The sequence below is a fragment of the Ctenopharyngodon idella genome, chromosome 23, assembly GCF_019924925.1.
Source record: "Ctenopharyngodon idella isolate HZGC_01 chromosome 23, HZGC01, whole genome shotgun sequence".
Classification (NCBI taxonomy): domain Eukaryota; kingdom Metazoa; phylum Chordata; class Actinopteri; order Cypriniformes; family Xenocyprididae; genus Ctenopharyngodon; species Ctenopharyngodon idella.
In genome coordinates, this window is record NC_067242.1 from 7,059,582 (window position 1) to 7,084,048 (window position 24,467).

The 24,467-nt window shown below is 38.8% G+C and overlaps 1 protein-coding gene across 14 annotated transcripts in view; it reads right to left on the reverse strand.

The window, feature by feature from the left end:
- si:ch73-103b11.2 (myosin phosphatase Rho-interacting protein) overlaps positions 1 to 24,467 on the reverse strand; it is a 50,620-nt gene that overhangs the window by 1,475 nt on the left and 24,678 nt on the right. For 3 of the 14 annotated variants that reach the window (XM_051882128.1, XM_051882132.1, XM_051882123.1), the window contains 17 exons: positions 22,445 to 22,604; positions 22,046 to 22,153; positions 19,421 to 19,477; positions 18,977 to 19,045; positions 18,815 to 18,904; positions 17,189 to 17,298; positions 16,682 to 16,720; positions 14,088 to 14,835; positions 11,749 to 11,865; positions 7,324 to 11,004; positions 5,981 to 6,128; positions 5,558 to 5,663; positions 5,250 to 5,409; positions 4,374 to 4,481; positions 4,208 to 4,294; positions 3,921 to 4,086; positions 3,443 to 3,576 (listed from right to left, as the gene is read on the reverse strand). In XM_051882128.1, the coding sequence (XP_051738088.1) occupies positions 3,443 to 3,576; positions 3,921 to 4,086; positions 4,208 to 4,294; positions 4,374 to 4,481; positions 5,250 to 5,409; positions 5,558 to 5,663; positions 5,981 to 6,128; positions 7,324 to 11,004; positions 11,749 to 11,865; positions 14,088 to 14,835; positions 16,682 to 16,720; positions 17,189 to 17,298; positions 18,815 to 18,904; positions 18,977 to 19,045; positions 19,421 to 19,477; positions 22,046 to 22,153; positions 22,445 to 22,604 (6,088 nt within the window). Of the gene's footprint in view, positions 1 to 2,791; positions 2,861 to 3,442; positions 3,577 to 3,920; positions 4,087 to 4,207; positions 4,295 to 4,373; positions 4,482 to 5,249; positions 5,410 to 5,557; positions 5,664 to 5,980; positions 6,129 to 7,323; positions 11,005 to 11,748; positions 11,866 to 14,087; positions 14,836 to 16,681; positions 16,721 to 17,188; positions 17,299 to 18,814; positions 18,905 to 18,976; positions 19,046 to 19,420; positions 19,478 to 22,045; positions 22,154 to 22,444; positions 22,605 to 24,467 lie in introns of all 14 variants that reach the window. The other 11 variants (XM_051882127.1, XM_051882126.1, XM_051882131.1 and 8 more) reach the window with 11 other exon arrangements.

The following is a 24,467-nucleotide window of genomic DNA, read 5'->3' on the forward strand; positions in this document are numbered from 1 at the left end:
ATGTAATAGCCTTAACAAAACTGTAAAAAATACAAAAAAAGAAATGCTATTAACAAACAAATAAATAAACAAATGACTGTTAGATTGCAGAACTACATCATCCAAAAAGTCATTTTCTCTTCAGTTCTTCAAATTCAATGGCAACATAACTTCCAGTTAAATCATATTCTCTGCTGTATATAAAAGTCTGTCACATAATCAATAAATACACAGTATGAATGAATACATAAATAAATGTTACATTGCATTTACTCATAATTGCTCAAGTTGTATTGTGTCTTAAAGACATTGTCTAAACCACTAAAACTAGATTACAATCAACTTTAAAGACTTCCCTTGATCATATTTTTCAAATTTAATTCATTTCATGTGCTTTAAACTTGACTTCTATGTGGTTCACAACAGTCGACTGTGGGAACATGCACATTCCTTAAAGGGACATTCAGGGGGTTTTAAACCAAAGCCTGTTTCTATATTCACTTTTTTTTCTCTAAATAGTTTTAGATCTATTTCTTTGTTTTTACGTCTGTCATTCACTGTCTGTGGCTGCTTGATCGTGCAACACGACACCTGCGAAAGACGTTCACATGAACATGGTGTACTAACTGAACACACACAGGTGTCTGGTTTCTTTATTATTACACTATTAGATCGGTCTCATTGCCTTCAAGAACTTAACGAGACACATGACACTTCATTTCCTCATGCCACTAAGTAATGAGGAATTTTTCAGCAGGAATTTGAGATGCACAAAGATGATATTTTGGTGACTCATTTACGAGTACTTTTGGGGTAAATTACTTTAAATTACACAAATTCATGTTTCCCAAGAAAACAGGCTTTGAAGTAAAAAAATATCCTTAAACATCCCTTTAAGTTGTCTGATATACTCAGGGCTTATCACACAGGAACATACAAAGAAAAATGACAATGACAAACACACAAAGGTCTATTAAGACAGTAATTGTTTTACACGTGAGTTACTTCAGCATTTGTAGAAGACCGTCAACGATTGGACCTAAAAATGTCTGTTTTTCTCTTCTCATTGGTGTGATATTCTCATGTGAATCAACACATTTGAGCTTAGGCCATTCTCATCAGAGCCACGGCTGAGTTTGTAGTCCACATGAGGAGCACATAAGAGCAAAAATCAACATGTACAACTTGTAGTCAAGTCATCCAAATGCATTCGAGGGAGTCGTGCAAATGTGCATTTACAAACAATTACCATCCAAATAGGGCTGAAGTCCACGTAAACACCAAAAACCACAAATCACACACACACAAAGCAAGAAAACCCTGCATAAAAACAGTACGAACACATAACATTCAGGTAAACGAGTGCTGGTTATGTGTCCACCTGCCAAACCAGGTTCAGTTGCAGGTGAGTTCAAACTGCTGGGAAGGTGTAGGGCTCATGCAGGATTCAAAGGCTGTGTTCAGAGTGGAATACTAGCTCACTAAATACTGCACAGTATACAGTGTACACCGCCTAGCATTTAAAACAAATATTATATGAAACAGTAGGTATTATTCCATGCTAAAACTGTAGTGTGTTATATCACTGACTTCGCATTGCATGCGAGTGGCATCCCATTATCTAATTTTGCATTTTTAAAGTGCCCCATTATGCTTTTTCTAATATGACCTTTCATGTAGTGTGTAATATAGCTGTTTGTTAATGTAAAAGCTTCAAAGATCAAAGATAAATGGAGTTATTGTCTCCTAAAAGCAAGAAGTGATTCTGAACTGCCTGAAAGGAGTCGTCAGTAATTCCAGTCTTACTTCCTGTATCAATGGCTGCATCTCATTTCGGAGGCTGCGTCCTCCGGAGGTCGCATTTGAAGGTTGCATACGTCATCGTGGCGGTCTCATTTAAGAAAAGTAACCATTAGATTGCAAAGTAAGAAAGAAATTACAGTATATTACACCTAATGAGGAATAAGTCAATTTTATTAAGGTTATTTTTCTTAAATAACACCCTTGATGACGTATGCAGCCTTCAAATGCGGCCTCCGTAGAATGCAGCCTCCAAAATGAGACGCAGCTCATGTAGGTTTGAAACAAATTTACATAATGCCTGCCTATGGTCTTCATTGGCTGCCACATCGTCTATTTTGCTCCGCCCTCAAACACTGTAGTTGTAGCGGAGACTGGTTTGTGTTGTTGACATGTCGAGAAGATGCTGTTTTCAGCATTAAGAAAGCAAATCCACTTTGATGCACTTTCAAAGGAAGAGGAAAAGGACGCACATTGGAATTGATAAGGTAAAACCAATGCCATTGTTACTGTTCGTATAACTGTATCAAGTGCTGAAGAGGAGCTGAAATTCAGATATGGTAATGGCAATTTAGCTTCCAAAAAATGCTGTAAGCAGTAGACCAATCACAACAGATTGGGCCATCTGACCAATCAGAGCAGAGTAGGCTTTCAAAAAGGAGTTTAGTGTGACTGAATCCTTTATCAAACTGTTTCTGACACTGTGATAAAAGAGCTGATGCTGCAATGTGTATTATGAGAAAATTAAAGTGTTTTTTTGACCTTGGATGCATGTAAAACTCTTGTAGAAGACTCCAAAACAAAATGAAGAACCTTTAAAATAGCATAATAGGGGCACGTTAATTAAATTTTGTGTAAAAATGTTAAATGTTAAGTCATGGGAGTAATTGCTTTCGGTTCATTCCTAACACTGGATATGGAAGTGGGATGCTTTGCATTGTGGGATACAGTATTCTGTGCAATATGCTCCATATTCCATGCTAACATAGCCGTACTCTCACAAGAGTGATACCTGCTTCACCTGTTGGACCTGACGGGGTCACAGCGGTCAGCTACCCCCGACCAACCCCTCACTCTCTGCCTGACAGGGCAACGTACACATGTGAGGATACACACACACACACACACACACACACACACACACACATACACATGTACGTGTACACCGTTTCATACTTCATACACATAAATACTAGGGCTGTCACATAAAAAAATAAAAAAAAATTAACAAATTAATATAAATTCAGTATAGAAGCTTATTTTTACGAGAAAAAATAAATAAATAAATAAAAAAAAAATCACATTTTTTTTTACATTTTTTATTCCATAGCGGAAACAAGCCTTCATAATTTTGTAACATTTACCATAAATAACTACATAAAATATTAAATTAAAAATAAATAAATATTGCAGATGGAATATAAGAATTTTGTCTGCGCCGGACAGATTCACAAACTCGATTGTAAAATGGATTGTAGTGGATCAATGATCCAAAAATAAACTATATATTGACTTTTTGTATAGCAGTATTGACAGCACATAAACAATAACACAAACAACATCATTTTCCACATAAATGTACAGGAATATCAATACATTCAGAGCTGTCAATGGCTGACAAGAATATTTATGACACAGACAGACGTACACTTTAAACTCTCACCTTTGACCTGACCCCACGTATCTGTCTGGATTTTTCTTTCTTCAGGAAATCTGGGTTACTCTTTGACTTCATAATGTCTGCATTGAACACAAATATACTTGAGCTCATTTTTTGTCTCATTTTCCTTTTGTGCACTACGGAAGAAACAAGTTCATGCAGATTTAAAACGTTAAATGATGACAGAGTTGCTATTGTTGTGTTAAAGGGATAGTTCACCCAAAAATGGAAGACACAAAAGAAGATATTTAAAAAAATGTTCAGACAGTTGATAGTAGCCATTGACTTCCATAGTATTTTTTTCCTATTATGGAAGCCAATGGCTACCGTAAACTGTTTGATTACCAACATTCTTTAAAATATCTTCTTTTGTGTTCAACAGAAGAAAGAAACTCATACAGGTTTGGAACTACATGAGGGTATGTAAATTATGACAGAATTGGGTGAGCTATCCCTTTAACTATTCCTTAAAATGTCTCACCGTATCCAGCAGTAACGCCACTTCCTTCAGCGTCTAATTCCCCAAGAGCTTCTGTAGCAGCCAAAAGTTTCTCCCTCAGCTTGTTAATGTCACAGTCAGCTTTAGCTTTCACGATACTCAGCTCCGTGTAAATGTCCTTGTACTTATCTGAAGCATACTTCTTATCCTGCAACACACACATAAACAAAACACATCAGAACGTGCTAGCATGTGTTCGGAGAGCTGTTGAAGAGAAACATGTCCTGAGTGTTCACGTGTGTGTGTGTGTGTGTGTGTGTGTGTATTACTCGAAGTGCCGACTGCAGCTCATCTTTGAGAGAGTTTATTTCCTGTTTGAGGTACTGGATCTCTGACTCCTTCACTCGCAGCAGAACCTGCAGCAAAACAACATTTAGAAGATGTGCATGACAGCTTTCACTGAACAAAATTCAGATGACAGAGTTTGTTCTGTACCTCCAGTTCATAGATGTCTTTGCCTTGTGTCAGAGAGGAAGACAATTTGTCTCCACTGATGCAGGAGTGCATTCTGGTGATCTCCTCATTCAGACGATGATTTAGTTCCTAAAACACACACACAAATTTATGTTTATTTCATGGTGGGGAACTTTTTTGACTTCTATTGTTCTTAAGGCAAGACAATACAGGCAAAAACCTGGCCAGGCAAAGGCTGTTTGGCTTTTCATAATGTGTTGTTTCAGATAAGTGGAAAAAAAAAACAACCAAAATACACTTTTAACTGTTTATTTTATTACACTATTGAATTCAATTACAATACATATCTTTGAAGGCTGTTTTCTCAAAATGAGTTTGAGTCAGTAATAAGATTTTTGAGTCGAAATCTCCACTTCAGCAGCACTTTCATACAGCAAACGTTTTTTTCTTTTCCTATCTATATTCTGAAGGAGGGGTTTGTTCATATATCATTTGCCTGATTTTATACATTTTATTCCTAAAAACAGGGTGAACATTTACACTTATTGACTCTATGTCAACAAAATGAGACCTGGCTTTATCTAATGTTTAGATTTCTGTTCTGGAAATGTATGCCAATTAGTGCATATTAAATGAGATAATGCCTCACTTGACATAACATTTCAGAACTTGAAATACAAAAAATAATGTTATTAAAAAGAATTATTAAGTGTGGTGATATCTATTAGTTTTTTTTGTTTATCCTATTCGCCTGGGTTGTCTTGCCATAAATTAAGATAATTATAATTTACAAACCCTAAAAACAATTATAATTATTTATATAAACTTGTATTTTTAATAAGATATCAAGCTGTTTTTCTTTTTGGAAAAAAAGTTTTCATTAAAGCTTTGGTTTACCTGGTTGTGTATATGCAGTTTCTGGTTCTCTCGCTGGCACTGCCCGAGCGCCTGTCTCTCCGCTTCCAGCGCTTGAGCCAAATGTGCGTTTTCCAAACACTTCTGAGAATACTGCTCAGATAAAACCTCCAGCTCACGATGGATTGACTGCAACTCCTCTCTACAAGGACACAAGGTAAATATACACAAGTCAAAACATTCATTTGCTTGGTAAAAAGCATCAATAAATAAGTGTAAATCTTCTTAGTGACAACAGTAAATCAAAACAACAGTGATTAATGCAGATATAGTGATGTTTGGTGTCTTACTCATACTGTCTGCGCAGCTCCTGGATGTCTGCGCTCACGCCGCTCATCTGCGATCGCTGCGTTTTCTCCAGTTCCTCGCGATGAGCATTTTTCATGGCCTCAATCGCTGCGCGCAAAAAAATCTGATGTGATGCTTCAACTCGGTGACATTAAACTCAAGCAGATGCCAGATAAACTTTAAAATTTGAATATAATTTGACTATAATAAAATGCAAATGAAGAGTATATGTATGTGATTAATCTGATATTCACAGCATTAATCAACTATAACATTTATTATCAGGCAGCTAGATGTAATGCCACATTAAAAACATTACAGGGCTTTCACACTGACAGCAATTTTCAGCATCAAAGCAAACTGGAAGCAATTCACTGTCAATGAAATATTGGTGTGTTTTTTTTATACAGTGATGCTTTTATTACCAGCAATAGTGGCATTTGTTTCCTCCTCCAGTAGCCTTTCTTTCTCCTCCAGAAGTTTCCGGACCTCACGCTGATGCTGTCTCTGGATGTCCTCGATCACCTTCTGATGCGTCTCCTCCATCGCTGCAAATCCACGCTCACATGTTGCCTGCGTTCCACAAAAAAACCCATCAGATCAAAAACACAAACACAATCTCTCTATGCTAGCAGGCTCTTTATTAGGGCTGGGTATCTATTGTCTTATTTATGGTCTTGGTGGCTTGATGGTAAATAAAAAGTCTATATAATTTACTCAGCAAAGCCCATTTTTCATGTATTTGGCACTTTAATGATCAATTTTGGAGTCTTTGAAGAATTTCGTAATGCATTAATTTGACAAGGCATCCATTAAATGATCATTCTTGGGATTTTAAGAACCAATATAATTATGCAAATGAAGAAATTAATCAGAAAACCAATCTTTACCCAGCCCTACTCTCTACAGAGCTATGGCAACTCAACAGACTTCTCAAACAGAAGCTACAAACAGGGTTGGGTGGCATCAAAGGGGATAGCAGGATTTATCCTGTTCATCATTTAAACATTTGCGCTTGTGATGAGAGATGACAGATCGCACAGAGGAGTGAAAGCAAAGCAGCATTATTGATAGGGGTTAACTAGAGCAAATTCATGCAATCAAACTCTCACACTAACACAGAAGACAACAATGCTAACACTAAAAACACAAGGTGTTTTGAACAGAGGAAGTCTTAAGAGTGAACAGTAGAAGTAAAGAGTAATTTGTGACAGGTGTCTGTCATTATGGTCATGTGACTCCCAGTGCTGCTAATGTGCACTACAGCATAGGAAAAAGGGGAAAGCATCATGGTTACGAGGCTACAGGGTTGCAGTGGTCATCCCAGCATTATTTTCAAAAATCCAAGAAGCCATAAATACCTTAATATACTGTATATCAGGGTTCCCAACCACATTCCTGGAGGCCCCCCCAACACTTCATGTTTTCCATGTCTCCTTAATCAAACACACCTGATTCAGATTATCAAATGACTAGTAGAGACTCCAAGACCTGAAATCGGTGTGCAAAAGGAGAGATACAAAATATGCAGTGTTGGGGGGCCTCCAGGATTGTGGTTGGGAACCACTGCTGTATATAATACATAATTGTGTAGATTTTGAAATGTGTACTGTTTCTTAAACTTGTATAAACAAATAAAATAAAGAAATATTCCCTAAACAATTATCAGCTAAAACCACTGCAACCCAATTAGCAGCAACAAACTAAAAACATGGCGCCATGGTGGTGAATGGGTGTGACATTAAATTTGAAAGGTGAAAGGTTAAACCTTAAGGCTGTCCAAGTCTCGCTGGTACTTCTCCCTCAGGCTGGTCAGATCTCCATCCAATGGTTTCTGTTCCAGCTCCTCTCTCATGCTGCTCAACTGCATTTCCAGCTCCCGGACTCGGAGCAGGGCTTCCGAATCCCTGCACGTTACCTGATCAGATCCATCCCCTTCCTCCATGGGACATGTGTCGACCTCAGCTTTGTTCTCCACTCTCTCGCTCCTCTCCTCCAATGAGCAGATGGTCTGGCTGTAGCATTCTTGTAGCTTGTGGAGCTCCTCTCTGTTGGTGTGTTGTAGTTCCTGGACCTTACCATGAAATTCCTGCTCAAGTTTTTGGATGTGCTCTTTGTGCCTCAACTCAGCATCTTCCATTTCTTGCAGCAGGGTCTCCAGCCTGCGTTGGTTGTGTGCGGCATGCTCCATTAGGTCTAGCTCTCTAGTTATCTGCTCCTGCTCGGCCTTTCCCATCTCTTCTGCATGCCTGCTCTTCAGCTCCTCTTTCTCCCTATGAAATGCCTCTTCCAGCTGGGTTAGGCTCTGCCGTTGCTCCTGCAGCTCCCTGAGCTTATAGGACAGTTCCCCTCGTAGCATGTCATTCTCCTCCTGCAAGGAACTTATAGTGCCAGTGAAGCTCAGATGCTCTTTCTCTAAGCAGCTCTGGTAGTGCCTTTGGATGGCTGCAACACTCTCAGCGTGTTCCTGGACAAGCGCTGCCATGTTGCGGCTAGTCTCCTGGCAAAGAGAAAGTTCCCTTGTGTGACTCGCCCGCAACCTGCAAGCAACATATGCGACCTGTGCCTGCATCAAGGCCTCTCGCATGCAAAGTGAGCTGGAGTCGCTGCGCCATGAGCTCATTTGGATGGCATTTGCAAGTCCAGAAAGCAAATTTGTTTCCCCTTCCTCACAGACCTTCTCAATTTCCTGAGAGAGATTACGGAGGGCTTTTGCTTGCTTCTTCAGCTCAGCAATGAGATTTTCCCAGCCTGTTTGCAGATGTGATTCTGACTCTGCGCTATGGGATAGCGTGCCGATTGCTAAGTGTCTGCGGACAATCTCTGCCGCTAAACTTTGAGCTTCCTCCATCTCAATCTGCTCCATGTAGGGAGTGAGTTCAGGAGGGGCAACGTCAGCAAGATTATCAGTATTGCTCACATTGAGAGTATGCTTTGATGCACTAACAGCATCTTTCAGAGCCATGTCCCTTTGTTTCAAGGTTTCATTGGCTTTGACCAAGTCCTTTTGAAGCTCATCAAATTTTTCCTGAAAATTCATTGTTAGATTCTGAAGCGAATAGGCAAGCTCGGCGCTAATGCAGGCATTCTTGATGACATCCTGTGAAAAAGCACTATTTGCTAGTTTACCCGTCTCAAGCTTGTCCACCTCTGCCAAGAACATGGTCTCCAGCATAAGTTTTCTTGTAAGTACATCAGCATAAACAATTGAGAGACAGCCATCACAGTTCTTCTTGATGTTTTCAGCATCCTTGTGAATGGAGTTTAGGGCCAACATAATATCAGAGTTCAGGTCCTGCAGAGAGAAACCCATTCTCTCCAGAACTTCAGCCTCAAAGGATAATGTTCTGGCAAACCGTTTTATATTTTCCTTCATTGATTGCACATCTGGTGCATCAAAGATCTGGCACGACTCATAGAATGTGCTGCCCTTCCTCAGGTACGTGGTGGCACAAACCAGCCGTTTCTCTACTTCTGCAAGGGTACAAACGAGAGATTCAGCTGAACTCGTCTCTTTCTGATTGCTGAGAATTTCTCTGACTCTTTCTGTGCAAGACTCTACCAGTGCCAATGCCTTCTCATATTCATCAGTGTCCTGCTCACCAAAAGTCTTCTGACTAGATTCATCCATTGGTAATTCATCACAGGTTTTAGTTGTGCAGTCCTCCATGGTAGCTCTGGTGCTCAGGTGTTCCTGCATGGCTGAAAGATCAGGCTGGTCCCGTATCTTCTCTGTGAGGTGTCTGAGTTTCTCCTCCGTGGCCAATAGTTTGGTTTCCAGCGCATGTATGATGGAGATGAACTTCTCTGGATCTTTGCACTGCTGGAATGAACTGTCACTGACTACACTGATATCTTGGGTCAGGCTCAGGTCATGCATGTGGTCTAGGCTCAGATCTTGTGTCAGATCCAAAGACGTGTTTTCCATTTGAAATTTGTCTGCTCCCTGGGACCGGTGATAGGATTGGCACTGGATGGTGGAAAAGCGAATCCTCTGCCGCTTTACCAAGGACATTTCTGTCTCTGAGCTGCTTCTTGCAAGCACAAGTGGGGAAGGACTTGAGGATGCGGAAACATCATGTTGCATCTCTTTCAAACCCTCAAGCAAGTCTTCGTGTGAGCGGCAACGTCGCATCCTGAGATCTGCATATCCAAGTCGCAAGGCATTGAGGTGTTCCTCCAGCTCAGCAATTCGATCCTCTGCAACCACCAGTTTTGCCTGCAGTTCCTGTTCTGCTCTTCGGGACTCTACCAGTCCCGGATAGTCATGCTCCATTTTTGAAAGTAGTTCCTCTTTTTGCTGCAAGCAAAGTTCTGTTTCTTCTAGACTACTGCCTAAGGCAGCCATCTTTATGAGGGCCTCACTCAAGTCCTGCTCTTTCTGTCTGATTAGCTGCTCATACATTTCCTTTGTCTGCTTCACTTCCTCTTCCTTCTCTCGTAGAACATGACTTATCCTAGCAAATTCTTCTGAGACGCGCTCATACGAGCTCTCAAGGGAGTGATAGTCTGTTTCCACCGTCGTTAAACATGCCTGTTGCTTTCCAACCTCTCGGTCGGCCTCTGCAATTTGATTGAGGAGTTCTTGACAGCGGCAAGTAAGCTGGTCACGTTCTTCTTCCAGCCTCCTCACACTCTCCCGCAGCATTTCCACCATATCCGTCTGCGCCTCCAACTCCTGCTGAAGACGATGGACTTCCTCCCTGAGTCCCATAGTTTGCATCCCACCACTCCCTCTCAGCAACGCCTCCACCTGTTCTTGTGCCTCTTGCAGTTGCTCTTCTATTTCACGCCTCCTCTCTTCGGATTCTGCCAACCTCCAGGTCAGCCCCTGTCGCTCCCGCTCGTGTTTCTCCTCCAGGCACCGCTGCTCTTTTCTTTCCCGCTCCTCTCTCATAGTCTGAGCTTCCTCGATGGAAATCAGACGCCCGGTGGCCTCAGAGAGTCTCTCCTGTAACCTCTGCACCTCTCTGTGCTGGTCCCTCTGCAAAGCTTGCTGCTGTTCGAGCTGTCTTAACTCTTGGTTCTTCTCTAGCAAACTGGCTTCAACTTGACGTAGACGTTCCTCACTCTCTCGCAGCTGTGACCGCAATGTCATCTCATTTCGGACCCATTCTTCTTCACGTTCTTGACAGCGAACCCGCTCAATTTTCAGCTCGCTGCGCATTCGTGCCACTGCCTGCTCGCTCACTACAATCTCCGCCATGGCAGATGTTAGCTTTTCCTCCAAGGCCTCTATCTCTGCCTCATGGTGTCCTATAATATCTTTTGCTTCGCTGTAGCTACGCCTCAAGCTGCTAACTTGTTGACTGGCCTTATCTTGCTTCCGTCGCTGGGAATCCAGCTCGGACTTTAGATCCTGGTTCAGTTTGCTGAGGCGCTGCCATGGCGCTCGGTGAACAGCGGTAGACGCTGCATCAGGTGAAGGCTTTGTAGCGGCCGTGTCACTCTTTAAGAGATTAAGAGGAAAGTACAATTAGTAACAGGAAGTCTTCTCTTTCATAGCCACATACATGATGCTCAACATCTTCTAGGCTGTGGCTGGGAACCCAGGAACGTTTGGAGTTTAATTTCCGAAGTTATATACTTACTTAAGCTTTCCACTGTGCTTTTTCAAGATGGAGAAAATGGTGCTCAACAATGAGGGAAAAATGTGAACAACAACTAAAAAGGAAAATAAATGATCTAAAGAGGCTGTGGAACTACAGAATGCAATGCAACCGTGTCTTTGTGGATAATATAAATGGCATTGTACAGAAAAAATACAAGAGGAAAACTAAAAAGAATAAGGAAGAAACAGATGGAGTAACACTACACCAGATTATAAAACAGCAACTAAAGGAAAATGAAGAACAGAGGAATAATTCCACTATGCAAATTATGCAAAGAATGACAAGATGAAAGAGACAACAAACAAAAAGTAGAAAAGCACAGCTGAAAGCTTGTCAGATGTTTACTTTTGTTATCTTCAGAAAACTTGTGGTTTGGTTACAAGAATTTTAACCAAAACCCAGTCAGAGCCCAGGGAAAGAAAGACATTGCAGATCAGTTAGTACCACTCATGCAGATAGTTTCATTAACACCCAAAAATTATATTAGTATTGAATTAAAAATAAAAAAGAGCCACAAAAACTACAGAAGATTTTGATTTCTGTATCTTTTCTGGCTAAGTTCACTTCTTCTGTTTGGGTACCTGTAGTACGTATCCTTCCCGTGCGTTCTGCTCTCTCCCACGCGCATCCTGAAGTTGCTCCTGTAAGACGGTGTTCTGCTGCTGGAGTCTGGCTAGCTCCCTTTGTGCCTGACCCAACTGTGGACATCAGAGAACATCAGAGGAAAGCAATAAGATTTGAACAAGGAAATATAAAATGTTCAGAACTGATCTGAATGCAATCAAAAAACCTCAATCAAAAAGTAGTAGGAACCTGCACATACACATCATTTTATGAAGGAAAATGAGGCAAGAAGTAAACACTGATGTTTCAGGGCTCCAGACTGCAGCTAAATGGTTGCACTTTGCGACCCTTTTCCTGCTGGTGTGACTACATTTTGGTGCGACCACCACGTTGCCCAACTGATGAGAGCTGCCATTTCTGTTGCACATAATGCATATGAGAAACAGCAAACAAAATGAAATGAAAGTGGAACAAAACCACATTACTCATTTGAGCTGCGAAGCACAGACCGTTTATCAGCTCGGACAATAATAAACAGCACAACGCAGCGCAAACTCAGAACAGGCTCTCGGGCGCAGATCTCGATCACGTGATACTGTTACTACACAGCGCTGGGAGACCCAGTGAGAAAGCATTTGAATTCACCGCAGAATTAATAACATCGCAGCGAGATCTAGTGGGAAGCATTTAAATTTGGCAAAGTATTCTCTGTTATAAAGTACAGCTATCAGATCAAACAGTGCTGATGTGGAAACCAGCAGAAATATTGAGACCTGAATGAACAAGTTATATAAGGCTCTCCAGTCCACAAAAAAAAAAAAAAAAAAAAATCACCAACATTCACCATGGATTTAATGTAGTAACGCAAACTTTAACCATGGTCGCAGAAATAGTCGAATGTTTTTACATTATTCATTTCAGGGTTCATATGCAAACTTTTGAGAGTGAAATCCAAGAACTTTTCAAGGACTTTTAAAAGTGCTTCACACTTTTTCCAACACTTCAAAGCTTTAATTTTAATGTTATTTTTAATGTGATTTGTAAAACTAAAAGTTAAAAGATGAAGGAAAACTAATGCTTCATAGCAAACAAACTTTTATTATCTTATTAGACATTTCCACTCCCTAATATATGGAAAAGTAGGAAAAGTCATTAAGTCTCATGAAAAACAAAAACTTTTATTCAAATTGTGACTGAATTACACAGAAAGCAAGTAAAGAGTGCTCCTTCTATAATCACTGAAGCTGTCAGTCAGTTATGGTACATATAAAAAGAGTGGAAAATGTACTTTTTTTCCCTATAAAAATGAGGTTTTTGCACATTACTGTTGTTAATAAAAGTTTTTAAATAATTATAGATAAAATACTAATTTTTTATTTGCATCTCAATTCAAGCTCAGTGCTGTAAGACTGAAAACATCTTAAGATATTTTAAAACGAACAAAGACATTTGCTTTACTGTTTCAACCCCCTCTCTCTTGCTACAAGGGCCATTTGGAAGGCACAAAGGTGTTGAAGGTGATCAAGGCCTGTAGGCCAAAATGTATATACATCGGGGGTCTACAAATGGTCACACCTTTAGTACAGTGGGGGAAGTTTTAATGTCCTGATTGGTCAGTTTGAATGTCTCATATTTTGGTTTCAGTCACATGGTCAAGGAAGGGATAAAAGAGGATTGTAACTGTTGCTCTGGCTCTTTGATTCTTGGCTTTTCTTGGGCTCTCTCTCTCTTTCTCTTTCACTCTCTCTCTCTATCTCTCAGGTAACTTTTGACATACATGCTGGGTACGATTAATGGTATATGATTTTATCATCTCATACATCTATTTTGTAATTATTTTAAGTGTAACCATAATCAGATATTGTCATTAAACCCTTTCTATTACAAATGATGTGCTAACTAGTTTTGATTTAGTATTAACATTAATGTGCTCCCTATTGCAATACAATATTGTCACACTGTAGCAACGCTCTCCCACATATTTTGCTATTATAACTGCGCTTATTTCCGTCGTTGGTATAAGTTGCAGTGGGTGGTTATAGACAAGAAATGTACAGTTTTCTGCCATCTTGCTGATAACGTTTCTTTAGTCGCTCGGCAACCCTACAGCCTGAACCCCTGTAGGAGGTCCACCGTTACAGTGCTTTACTGTCAAATTTCCAATAAATAAACATGTAATATTATTAGTAACTGCACTTATTAATGCAAAACTATAGTAATATGATTAAATTACCTTCATGATTAATAACCCACCCCCCAGCACCACCAAATCAGGTGCTGGCGCCACCATCTGTAGAATTTAGTGGCAACAGTGCCACTGTTCTTAAATGTTAGTCTGGAGCCCTGTGTTTCTTACCTCCTTTTCCAGTACGGTGGTCATCTCTTGTGGAAGGACTCTTTCTCCAACAGGTACATTTGAGATGTTAGGGGAGCTGCCAGTGATCGGTACCTGCTTTTCCTCTCTGAGGGGCGTTGTTTCTACCTGATGCCACCTCTGCTCAATTTCCACTTGGACATCAGAGTTTCTGCGGGCCGCTCGGTGACCGTTAACCTCCTGTGTGTCTCTGAGCTGGTCCACATCCATTCTCCCCGGTTCCTGTGGCACTTTATGGGGGAGCTTTGACGAGGGCTCTGACACCGTCGTCGCATTGACTCCACCTGCTGTAGGTGCGGTCTGATGGTGGTGCGTATATTCCTGCACCACTTCTTCTTCATCTCGCTGTGGCATCTTGTCAGTATGGCTGGTGGTAGTAATGGAAGACGACGTCTGATGAGAGGAGGTGCTAGAGATGGGAGAGGAGGCAGCAGAGGAGGAGGAGGAGGGAGAAGATGAGATAATGACTGAAGTGTCTGCCCTCTTCATTGAGGGTTGTCCACTCTCATTTTCTTGTCCTGGGCGGAACTCAGACCAGTCAAAGGTTTTAGAGCGTCCCTCTCGCTTGTTGACTCGACTCTTACGCTCAGGAGGAGGCGCTGAGTCTGTGATGTCCTCATGTGACTTTTTAGCTTCAACTACAGAGCTGTTAGAGAGTTGTGAAGAGTTAGGAGGGGGTTGGATGAAGTTTTGCTCCACATTTGATCTGGTTCGCTCTTCTGGAAGGGAACTGTGACATGAGAAGATAATGAATCAATACACTGAGTACAAGTATTTGAATTATTATTTGTGTTTGCTAAGGAAAACATCACTGCCACTCTCTAAATATTTGTTTTATCACAAAGAACTGTTGCACATGGCATTGTGCTCAATCTGAATGTTTACCGAAAACACACAGAGGTCAAAATTATGCCTTAATTGTTGACATAACTCCACCAAAATGAAAATGTGTTGTCAAACATGCACAGGGTTAACAAAGAGAACTGTGCTACAGCTGTCTAAGAACACACACCCAAACCACTGAAGACAGGATGGTTTGATTAATGGTTAGTAGGGTGAGGAAAACCATCTGGTCACTGCATGGCATTCAACCACCGTCAAACATGTCGGTAAACACTCATGTGTGTCTGTACACGCTCCAGGGTGTGTTCTAAAAGTGGGCGCTGATGCAATGCTATTTTTTCATCTCCTTTAAAGAATGGAAATAGATGGGGAGAGTGATGAGGTGTGAACATAAAATGTGCTGTACTGGCCAAACTTAAAGGGTTAGTTCACCCAAAAATGAAAATTCTGTCATTTATTACTGAGCGCTTTCTGTCCCTCCATAGAGATCCAACGCAACTACCACTTTCAAGGTCCAGAAAGGTCGAAATGACATCATTAAAGTACTCCATGAAAAGATCTTAATTTGTGTTCCGAAGATGAACGAAGATTTTCCGAATGTGGAATGACATGAGGGTGAGTAATAAATTACAGTTTTTCATTTTTGGGTGAACTAACCCTTTAACTACCTGCCATCCTGTTTACCAGTATCTTCAACAAAAACTATCAATAGATAAAACTTCAAATTATTAATTTGTGCTGAAATATGGCTGTAAATATATATAAATATAAAAAACATTTTCCTCTCATTTAGTTTTAATGCACTAAATTCATTCTTTTAAAAAAGAAAATGCATCAACAGTGTTTTTCAATTATTGGATATTTTTAACTTGTTGGGCCTAAAATAATAATAGGTTTCATCTAATAATTGAATTCTGCCATGCGAAGACTCCAAATGACCTTAGCTTTAGCAAATGTCCCATATGGATTAGATTTATAATTAAATGATCTGTTTAGGTCTTTACCAGTTCTTTACTGATATGAAAGCTCAGTTGTGTGTCTACCTAATTTCTAATTACCTTCAGAAATTACACAGAACAACATCATGCCCTAACCAGACATGACATAATAAGCTTTTTTAAATGTGTGTCTATGGGTTTTTTTTTTTTTTAAGTTGTCTGTCTGCAATGAAAAGGTTTAATATAGGTCTGTCCAGTGTGAAGCTGATAAAATGTCCTTCAGTCAGACAGGATTTCACACGTATCACTTTATCATGTTGCGTCTGGTTAGCATGTGGTGTGAAACAGCTGGAATTTTAAATGAGGTAAATGTGTCAAGAGCATTAAATAAGTATAATGCTGTTAAACATAATTAATTAGTCTCAAAAATTAAAAGCACAAACAAAAACAATCTGGCCACATACACAGCAGCGATGCAACACACTCCAAAATAACTAAGCATACATTGTGAAGACTCTTCTATTTCATTTATCTCTATCCATTCTGTTTGATTCAGAGTGGCTGATTTTTAACATGTTATTTACAATACAATTAAGTGTACTAAATGAACATGTTAAATTAACAGTCCCATTATAAACAGAGCAAACAGGCAAACGACAGAGGCGAAAGGGAACCGGAATTACTGACATAACAGATAGAAGCCAGAACATCATGAAAGCACATCGCTACGCTCAGCTGACACAACAGCGGCCACAAATACACACACAGGTTAGAATAAGAACAGGAAATGCCAACCTGGGCATAAGAACTGAAAGTTTCAGAGACACATTTTTCCTGTGGTCACATGGACGGAGCAGGAAAAACACAAGAAAATAAATTACACAGGTAAGTTAGGAACAGAAGAAAACTGAAATAATAATAATAATAAAAAACAAAATCAGTTTTTGAGGAAAACTCAAGAGGAAAAATGAAAGTTGACATCTTTCCAAAGAAGAGTTAATGCGCTCAAATGCTTTAGGGTAAGCATGTACTGTTTGTATAATGGTGTGGATCTTTAAAGGTAAGGTTTGTCATTTCAGAACCTGCCTGCTGAACGCTGAACCAGTGTTTTTATGCCAGGCCCAGGTGAATAGACTGAAAAACCAATTGTTGCCACTAGAGGTGCAGAAATGACACACTTCACCTTTATTTTATAGATGAAAACTATTTTTTTTTCCTAATTAAGTTAGAGAGGTAAATCTAATTGGTAAATGTTTGATGTTCTCTCATTCTTTTCCAACTAAACATGATGTAGAAGCTCACCGTGTGACATCAGGAGCGACGGTGGGCCGCATGTTCTTCAGAATGGCCTGAATCCAGTTTCTCCGTATCCCAGAAGTCATGGCAGACAGTGTGAATGCCCCTTCCTTACTCTGAGAGGAAGACAAGGACGTGAATGAGGAGATTGATCAGATCAGTGCTGTGGATTGATCAGATCAACTAAAAGAGACTATTTCTGTTCACTTCTTATATTGCTGCTCAATTCGACTTCAAGCGCCACAGAATATACTGTAAATCCAATGAGTTTCTTTTACTTTTACAAGACTTTTCTAGTCATGATTACTGGACAATTGTAATTAAAAAAAAAAAAAAAAAAAGGTTAACAAGTTTATTTAAAAAAAATTATTCAAAGGTTATCTATTATTTTATTAACAGCTCTCAAACAAATAAGATTCTTTTTGGTTAATTCTTCAGCTCTAAATATTTTAGATCCAATAAAAATAAATTATTATATTCATAATATTATATATTAAATTTATATTTTAGACCATAACTATAAAAATTATGTTAATTATAGGAAATATTTTCAGATTTTATCTGATCACATTTTTTTTTATAGGACAAGAAATCACAAATTTTAAAATTCCTTGATATTTCCATTTGCCATGACTGTGCGAACCTTGCAAATCACAAAATAAATGAATGAAAAAGCATGTCACAGTCCGAGATCTTTCTCTTCTCAAGATTAAACCACAAGAAATGGTCTATACTTTAATAAAAGTTCATGATATACAGATCAAGTGAAAACTAAAATCCGCAAGAGGAGTTTCAGACGGGAGTTTAGTATTACGTTAGTTTATCCGTGGCATTCTCTATCCAAGGCATAAAGATAGCAGGCTGAAGTTATATTTACAGTTGTTATTCATTTCTTGACACTGACGCCCTGCTGTTCGTCTGTACACAGAGACGGCCAACGCTTTCTGCTATTTCTGACATCTCTAAAATAACTTTAAAAACAGCACCAGGGAACCTACAGTTATTCGCCACCTAGATGAACAACACAATATCAAGTACATCTCAACAGCTTTATTAATAAAACACAGTAGCATGTGAATCAAACATTTATAAACTAAAACTTTATCATTATATCTTCATAAGTCTTCTGACCATTTTTGCATCCACCAGATGAATTTGCTTATTTGCAAATTATAAATCACTAAGAATGAATTGTATAGTGTTGCTTGAGTTAAAGCCATTAATAAAAATCTGAAAAAATAAATATTTGATATTAAAAAAAATCTATTTGCCCTTTAGTAAAGGCAAAAGAACATTAGACAAACATCTGATGTGTGGCACTGGACCTGTAGGGTGTTATTTTAGAGGGAAGTGATGATGTCACAGCTGCTGACAGATCAGGTGACATTAGTGATGAAACAATGCTTAGTGCGGAACAGCGTTAGGGTTACAGCTAACATCACCACAGCTTTATTTAGGTGTGAAAACATACCAATGCAATCCTAGTAGCATATTTGTCTAGCTTTAATACTTTATTCTTTCTCTTATTACTCCAGTCTTCAGTGTCACATGATCCTTCAGAAATCAGCCCTAAAACACCACAGTCTTTATAAGGGTAAAATACACCCAAAACAATAAAATAACATCACTCACGAGGATTTGGAAGCCATAATTCCTCTGAACTGGGAATTCTGTCACATCGTAGCATGTGGAGAGATCGATCTCTCCGTCCAGATCAGCAGCCTGAGGAACATGAGGGACATTGTTAAAATGTTTGTTCACAGTGCTGTTTTAATCGCTGATGAAAACACTCACCTCCTCAGCGATGGAGTCACGGTAGAACCTCAGGCTCTGATCGGTAAGAACAAACCAGTGTTTCTTCCACTGAGACACCAAGAGAGATAGAAGCAGAACGAACCTTTTGAATAATCTTCACTTTAAACGTTCAGACATTCCTGAATGTGTTGACAAGCTGTTTAAAGGGTTAGTTCACCCAAAAATGAAATTTCTGTCATTAATTACTCACTCTCATGTCGTTCCACACCCATAAGACCTTTGTTCATCTTTAGAACACAAATTAAGATATTTCAGACAGTCACGTTGACTATTTTAACAATGTTTTACTACTTCATTTCATCAATAATATCTTAATTTGTGTTCTGAAGATGAACGAAGGTCTTACGGGTGTGGAACGACATGAAATGTCATTTTTTGGTGAACTAACCCTTTAAGACTATGACTGGTTCATTTTAGACTCACCAATCCATCTTCGTACAGTTTGGTCATCCATCCTTTTTTAAAGTTGAGCAGGTCCGGCTGAAAAGAGATGAGAACAAATCATAAAATTAATAAACTACCAAAATTAACAGGGAACAGCCAGTTGTTAATAGACATTAATCAAGTTTTCATGACCAAAAACTGACTCCAAACTAAAATTCAATGCAAGAATTCACTCAAAAATGATTTTCATTCATGAATGAATCCAGATAGTCTTCTACCTTGTTTTTAAATACATTTTTCCTTTTAAATACAGTTTATCTCACCTATAGAGAAAATTAACACAATTTATTAAAAATACAATTTATATGCCTATAGATAAAGTAAAATGCAAATATATTTTCTCAACCCAGGCCATCGGAAAAGTGGTTTGTCCCCGTTGTGCTCAATAATATCTCTTGCTATTTTGTCTCAGTGAGATATTTGTTTACAAATCATGATTTTTAAAAATGCTGTTTTAAAGTACTTTACATGCAATCAGCTACATCTAATAAATATGTTAATATCAATATGTTAATCTCAATACAACACAACTAATATAGAAGAGACAAAAAAAAATATATAAAATTGTATATTCAGAAGAGGCATTCAAAGTTTAAAAAGTGCTTAAAAATTACTTCTGCATCATAAAACCAGCACCAAACACAGTCATAAGGGTCCGGCACAAATAAACTGCAAGATTTGAACAGGCAGTGGCACCTCACAAAGCCTAATCTACACACTAAAATTACACAACCAATAATAATAATACAAACCCTCTACCATAGTATCTAATGCTGCGGTACAGAGCAGATCTGGTCCAGTCGAGATCACACCCACCAGGCGTTCGGGTCACAGTACCTTAGTCTTGTTGAGTTTCATCTGTGACCTGTTCTTCACACGCTTCTGACTCACATGCCGTCTTTCTGTGTGTATGAACATGAATCTGTGTTCTCGTATGCATGTGTGTGTGTGTTTGGGCATGTGTCGGTGTCTCTGGTCCTAACGCTCTGAGTGAACGCTATTTATAAATCGCGGGTGGTGAAGCGGTTCTGGGTTGGGTTTGCATGAACGCAGTACTAACAGCTGAAACACACAGACACTCTTAGAGCTTTGCAGCCCCTTAGAAATAAACATGCTATGTTCCTTAGAGTAATTAATTCTACAAGTACATTTTATAAACACACTTTAGTTTATACGGTTTATATTCGATTTTGCATGTAATGCAATATAATTCTAACCAACAAAGTGAAAGTTAACTATTGTGAGAATCAAACAGTCATAGTGTTTTATATCTTAATGAGCGACACAGAAAAGGAAAGTTGATCCAGAGGTCAGATGGTGGTTAAGTCTTTGGTCATGCACTCAGTCTCTGAAGGTCCTGTTTGAAATGCTTGCAATGCAATTCACCTTAAAAGGGACTATATGTATAATTCAGAAAATCCGGCCGTTAAGTGAACTACAGTTAGCAACTTATTGCTCGTGCTCGCACTCGTGCACACCTAACTTACAAGATTCAAAGATTCAAAGTCACGATATACTCACAACAAAGTTCTTTTTCGTATTTTGCTTAGAAGTAAAAATAAGTTGGAAATACCTTTGCAGTGATATACTGTTAACGAACATCCCGACACCGACCACACTACTAAGAGTGACATTTAAATGAATAAGTAAATATGTGAGACGCATCAAAAACGACAGCGGTGAGAAAGCAGCAAAGAAAGCACCTGATCATAGCGATGTGGATATGTTTGCATCAGCTCTGCAATTCACCTGCATCATATCAACAGATGAGGTCATGAAAATTACACTGTTATGATAGTTTGATTATAAAGTATATTTGAGACTATAGACTATAAAGATCTGGCTATGTGTGGTAGTTTGAACGAATCCCTTTTCTTCGAATGACACATTGACATTACAGTACAGAATGGCTCTTTCGGCATTATCCTGAACATTGTATAAGTATTAATTTCATGTGTCACTGAATGGAAGAGAGGCTCTCAACCGTCACATCCTTTTGATTTTCCTGGCAAAAATGTCTCAAGTCCTTCACATATAAATCAGTCTACAGGCTTTCATGGACAACCTAGGAAGTCAGGGAAGGGTTCCATACTTAGAAAAAGGTTTCGTTACAAGCGGTTCACAAATTGGCAATAAAAAAGTGATTAATACATGAAAATTCTTATTGTCCCTTTAAAATATGACATTCATAGACAATATGACAATTCAAAAGAGATGCATCAGTTAAATTCAGAGAAAAAAAATGATACTGAATGATGTGGAAGCACTTGAAATGAAAAATGAAAACAATTAGACATTTTTCTATATTCACAAAATTTACAATAATGGGTTTTTTTTTATTTAACGTTTTATTTAATTAATAAAATAAATAAATAAACAAATAAAGGTTAATTTTCACTCATGACTTAATATTTGCCAACATAAAGTTCTATTTTGTTGTTTATAATTTAATAAAAAAAAAAAATCTGTTATGTATCATAACCATTAAATTACTACTAACACTATTTGATATAATACATCACCATATATACAATATCGTAATCAAAATTTCTTGTCAAATATAGCCCTAATTAATGTGGATTTGTGTGTTATTTATGGTCTTACAGTCATGAGTGTCTCTGTGGCTCTGCGGTCCAGACTTTTGGCCCTCCGGTAACCAGCTAGTGAAGAAACCTCATCTGTCCGGCATTTAGCTGAATCCAACGAGAATTCCTGCAACAAGAAATTAAAAATGAATGAATTCTAAAAAACATGTTATTACTGGTGATTTTAATGAGTTACTGCTACTAGGCCTCCTTGAAATTTTATTATAAAACAGACAGTTCTGATTCTGAAATCTCATTGGATGATCCACTGAATGAACTGGCTTATTGCTGTAACAACACTCAGCAATATACTGAACAAGTTTAGTCTGTTTATTCCTGCACACTCAAAGTGCTGTATTGCAATTTATACAACATTTTCAACAGATGCAAAAATGATGATTTAATGTTAAATGAGTACCTGTTTCTGGTTGGACAGGCGTCTCTCATTGCGTCCTGCTCTCTGATTGGCTGTTTTAGAGTAAGAAGGGGCGGGATCTGTTGAAGAATTCGTTGTGTCCATTTGCTCTGGAGTGTTGACATCGTCATGACACTCAAATCTCTCGATGACCTGTGAACGTCTGCAGCAGAACACACACAGGTCAGAACAAAAACAATGGAAAATACGGCATAATCAGATGCTTTTCTTTCATCACAGATCTTCTCATACTTTAGTTTTGACTCTGAGGTTTGTCTAAAATAATGGCTTAAAACAAAGTTAAATGCAACACATAATAAACTAATAAATGCATTAATACATAAACACATTTCATTATTTCTACCTAACACTGCAGGATGTTTACATCTACAGAGGAAGGATGATGGAGCATATTTGATGAAAAAGCACTTCCTCTGTTCATTACTGGTCAGCTAAAACTGATCTCATAAATAACCTTCACACTATCATAACTCAAACAGGAAATGTGACTGGAAATTGTTTCTCATTGTTTTATGTCATTAAAGCTGTGACACTGCCTCAGAACGACTTTGTATTATAAAACAGATTCCTGTTCCAAAAGCCGGTGTAATTTAATATTTTAATTAGTTGTGAAAAATCACTTTTCATTTATAACGCAGCAACTTTTGGCATAACACACACAAGCTTAATTTCCTCTGCAAAATGACCTTTAGGAAGAATTTAGGCTTTTCTCAGCAGAGAGTATCTGAGATGTTAGCATGTCACTTATTTGTAGTATTTGTTTAACAAGATGAATTTTAGATGTCTTATATACGAGCAGATGGCAGAGCAGAGGGACAGACACAGGAAACCAGTGACAACAGCCATGAGCAGAACCCCAGACAGCAATCAGTCTTTGTCCCAGTGTACACCCGTGTATTAGTAGGAATAATTCATCTTTTACACCTGTTTCACACCGAACTGAAGCGGCAGCATACGTGCGTTATGCTTTGACATTGACAGCGTTTCTGATGCACAACTGATTTCTGGGGTACAACATTTAAATTACAATCATCTAAGCAAAATGGAATTCAAACCCCACAGTGACGCTATAAACTAAATCATCTATGTTGCATAATTGGGCAGTCTGAATTCACTGTTAATCTGCTCGCCGAAATAAATATGCGCTGCTTGCAGTGTGAAAAAGGCTTTGGTTTTTATGTCTTTGATTCTGAGATATGTGTGTGTGTGTGTGTGTGTGTGTGTGTGTTATAGTTTGGCCCCAGCAGGTGGAATGAAAGTAAGCAGTGGGTGTGTCAGTGGGCGTGGCAGGGCGTGGCACAGGGCAGGAAGTGCAGAGTTTCAGAAGACTGCCTGAAAAAGAGGAGAAACAGATCAAATAAAAAGCAAAAAAGACATAAAAAGCATGAGAGAGAAAGAAATAAAGAAATGAAAGGAGTGCAGAAATAAAGAAACATTTTAAATCACAGATACAGAACTGAACAGATACAGTGTTCAGGTCTGTGTTGAGATTTCAACAAAATGGAAGAGAGATTAGGCTGGAAGTTCAGTTTTACACAGTGTTCACTAGGTGGCGCTAAAGCTGCAAGAATGGGATGAATGTCATGATTCTAAGTGCTAAAGACACAGCGTTAGCTCAGACAGATAGCAGCACATCCTTCCTGCTTGTTCATCCTGAGTGTCATTGACAGATAACCAGCTGGTTTTTCCTGCCAGCTCCAGCAGGTGGAGATATAACCTCCACACTCGCTCGGAGACGTAAACACAGCAGGCGTGTTGGCTGGGACTGAGTGAGCAGATTGTGTTTATACTGCAAGGGAAGTAGCTGCGCATCTTCACTTCCCTGTACAAAACCATATATCTGCTCAATTACAATCAGACTATTATAAAGCATGAATGTCTTCATTTCTGTGATTTAAATGTATGTATATTTAACTAGAATGTGTGTGTCATTGGCTCTGGTACGAACTCAAGTGACTTACCTACCTAGACAGCATTTTTAGGCATCATAAGCACATAAAATCTA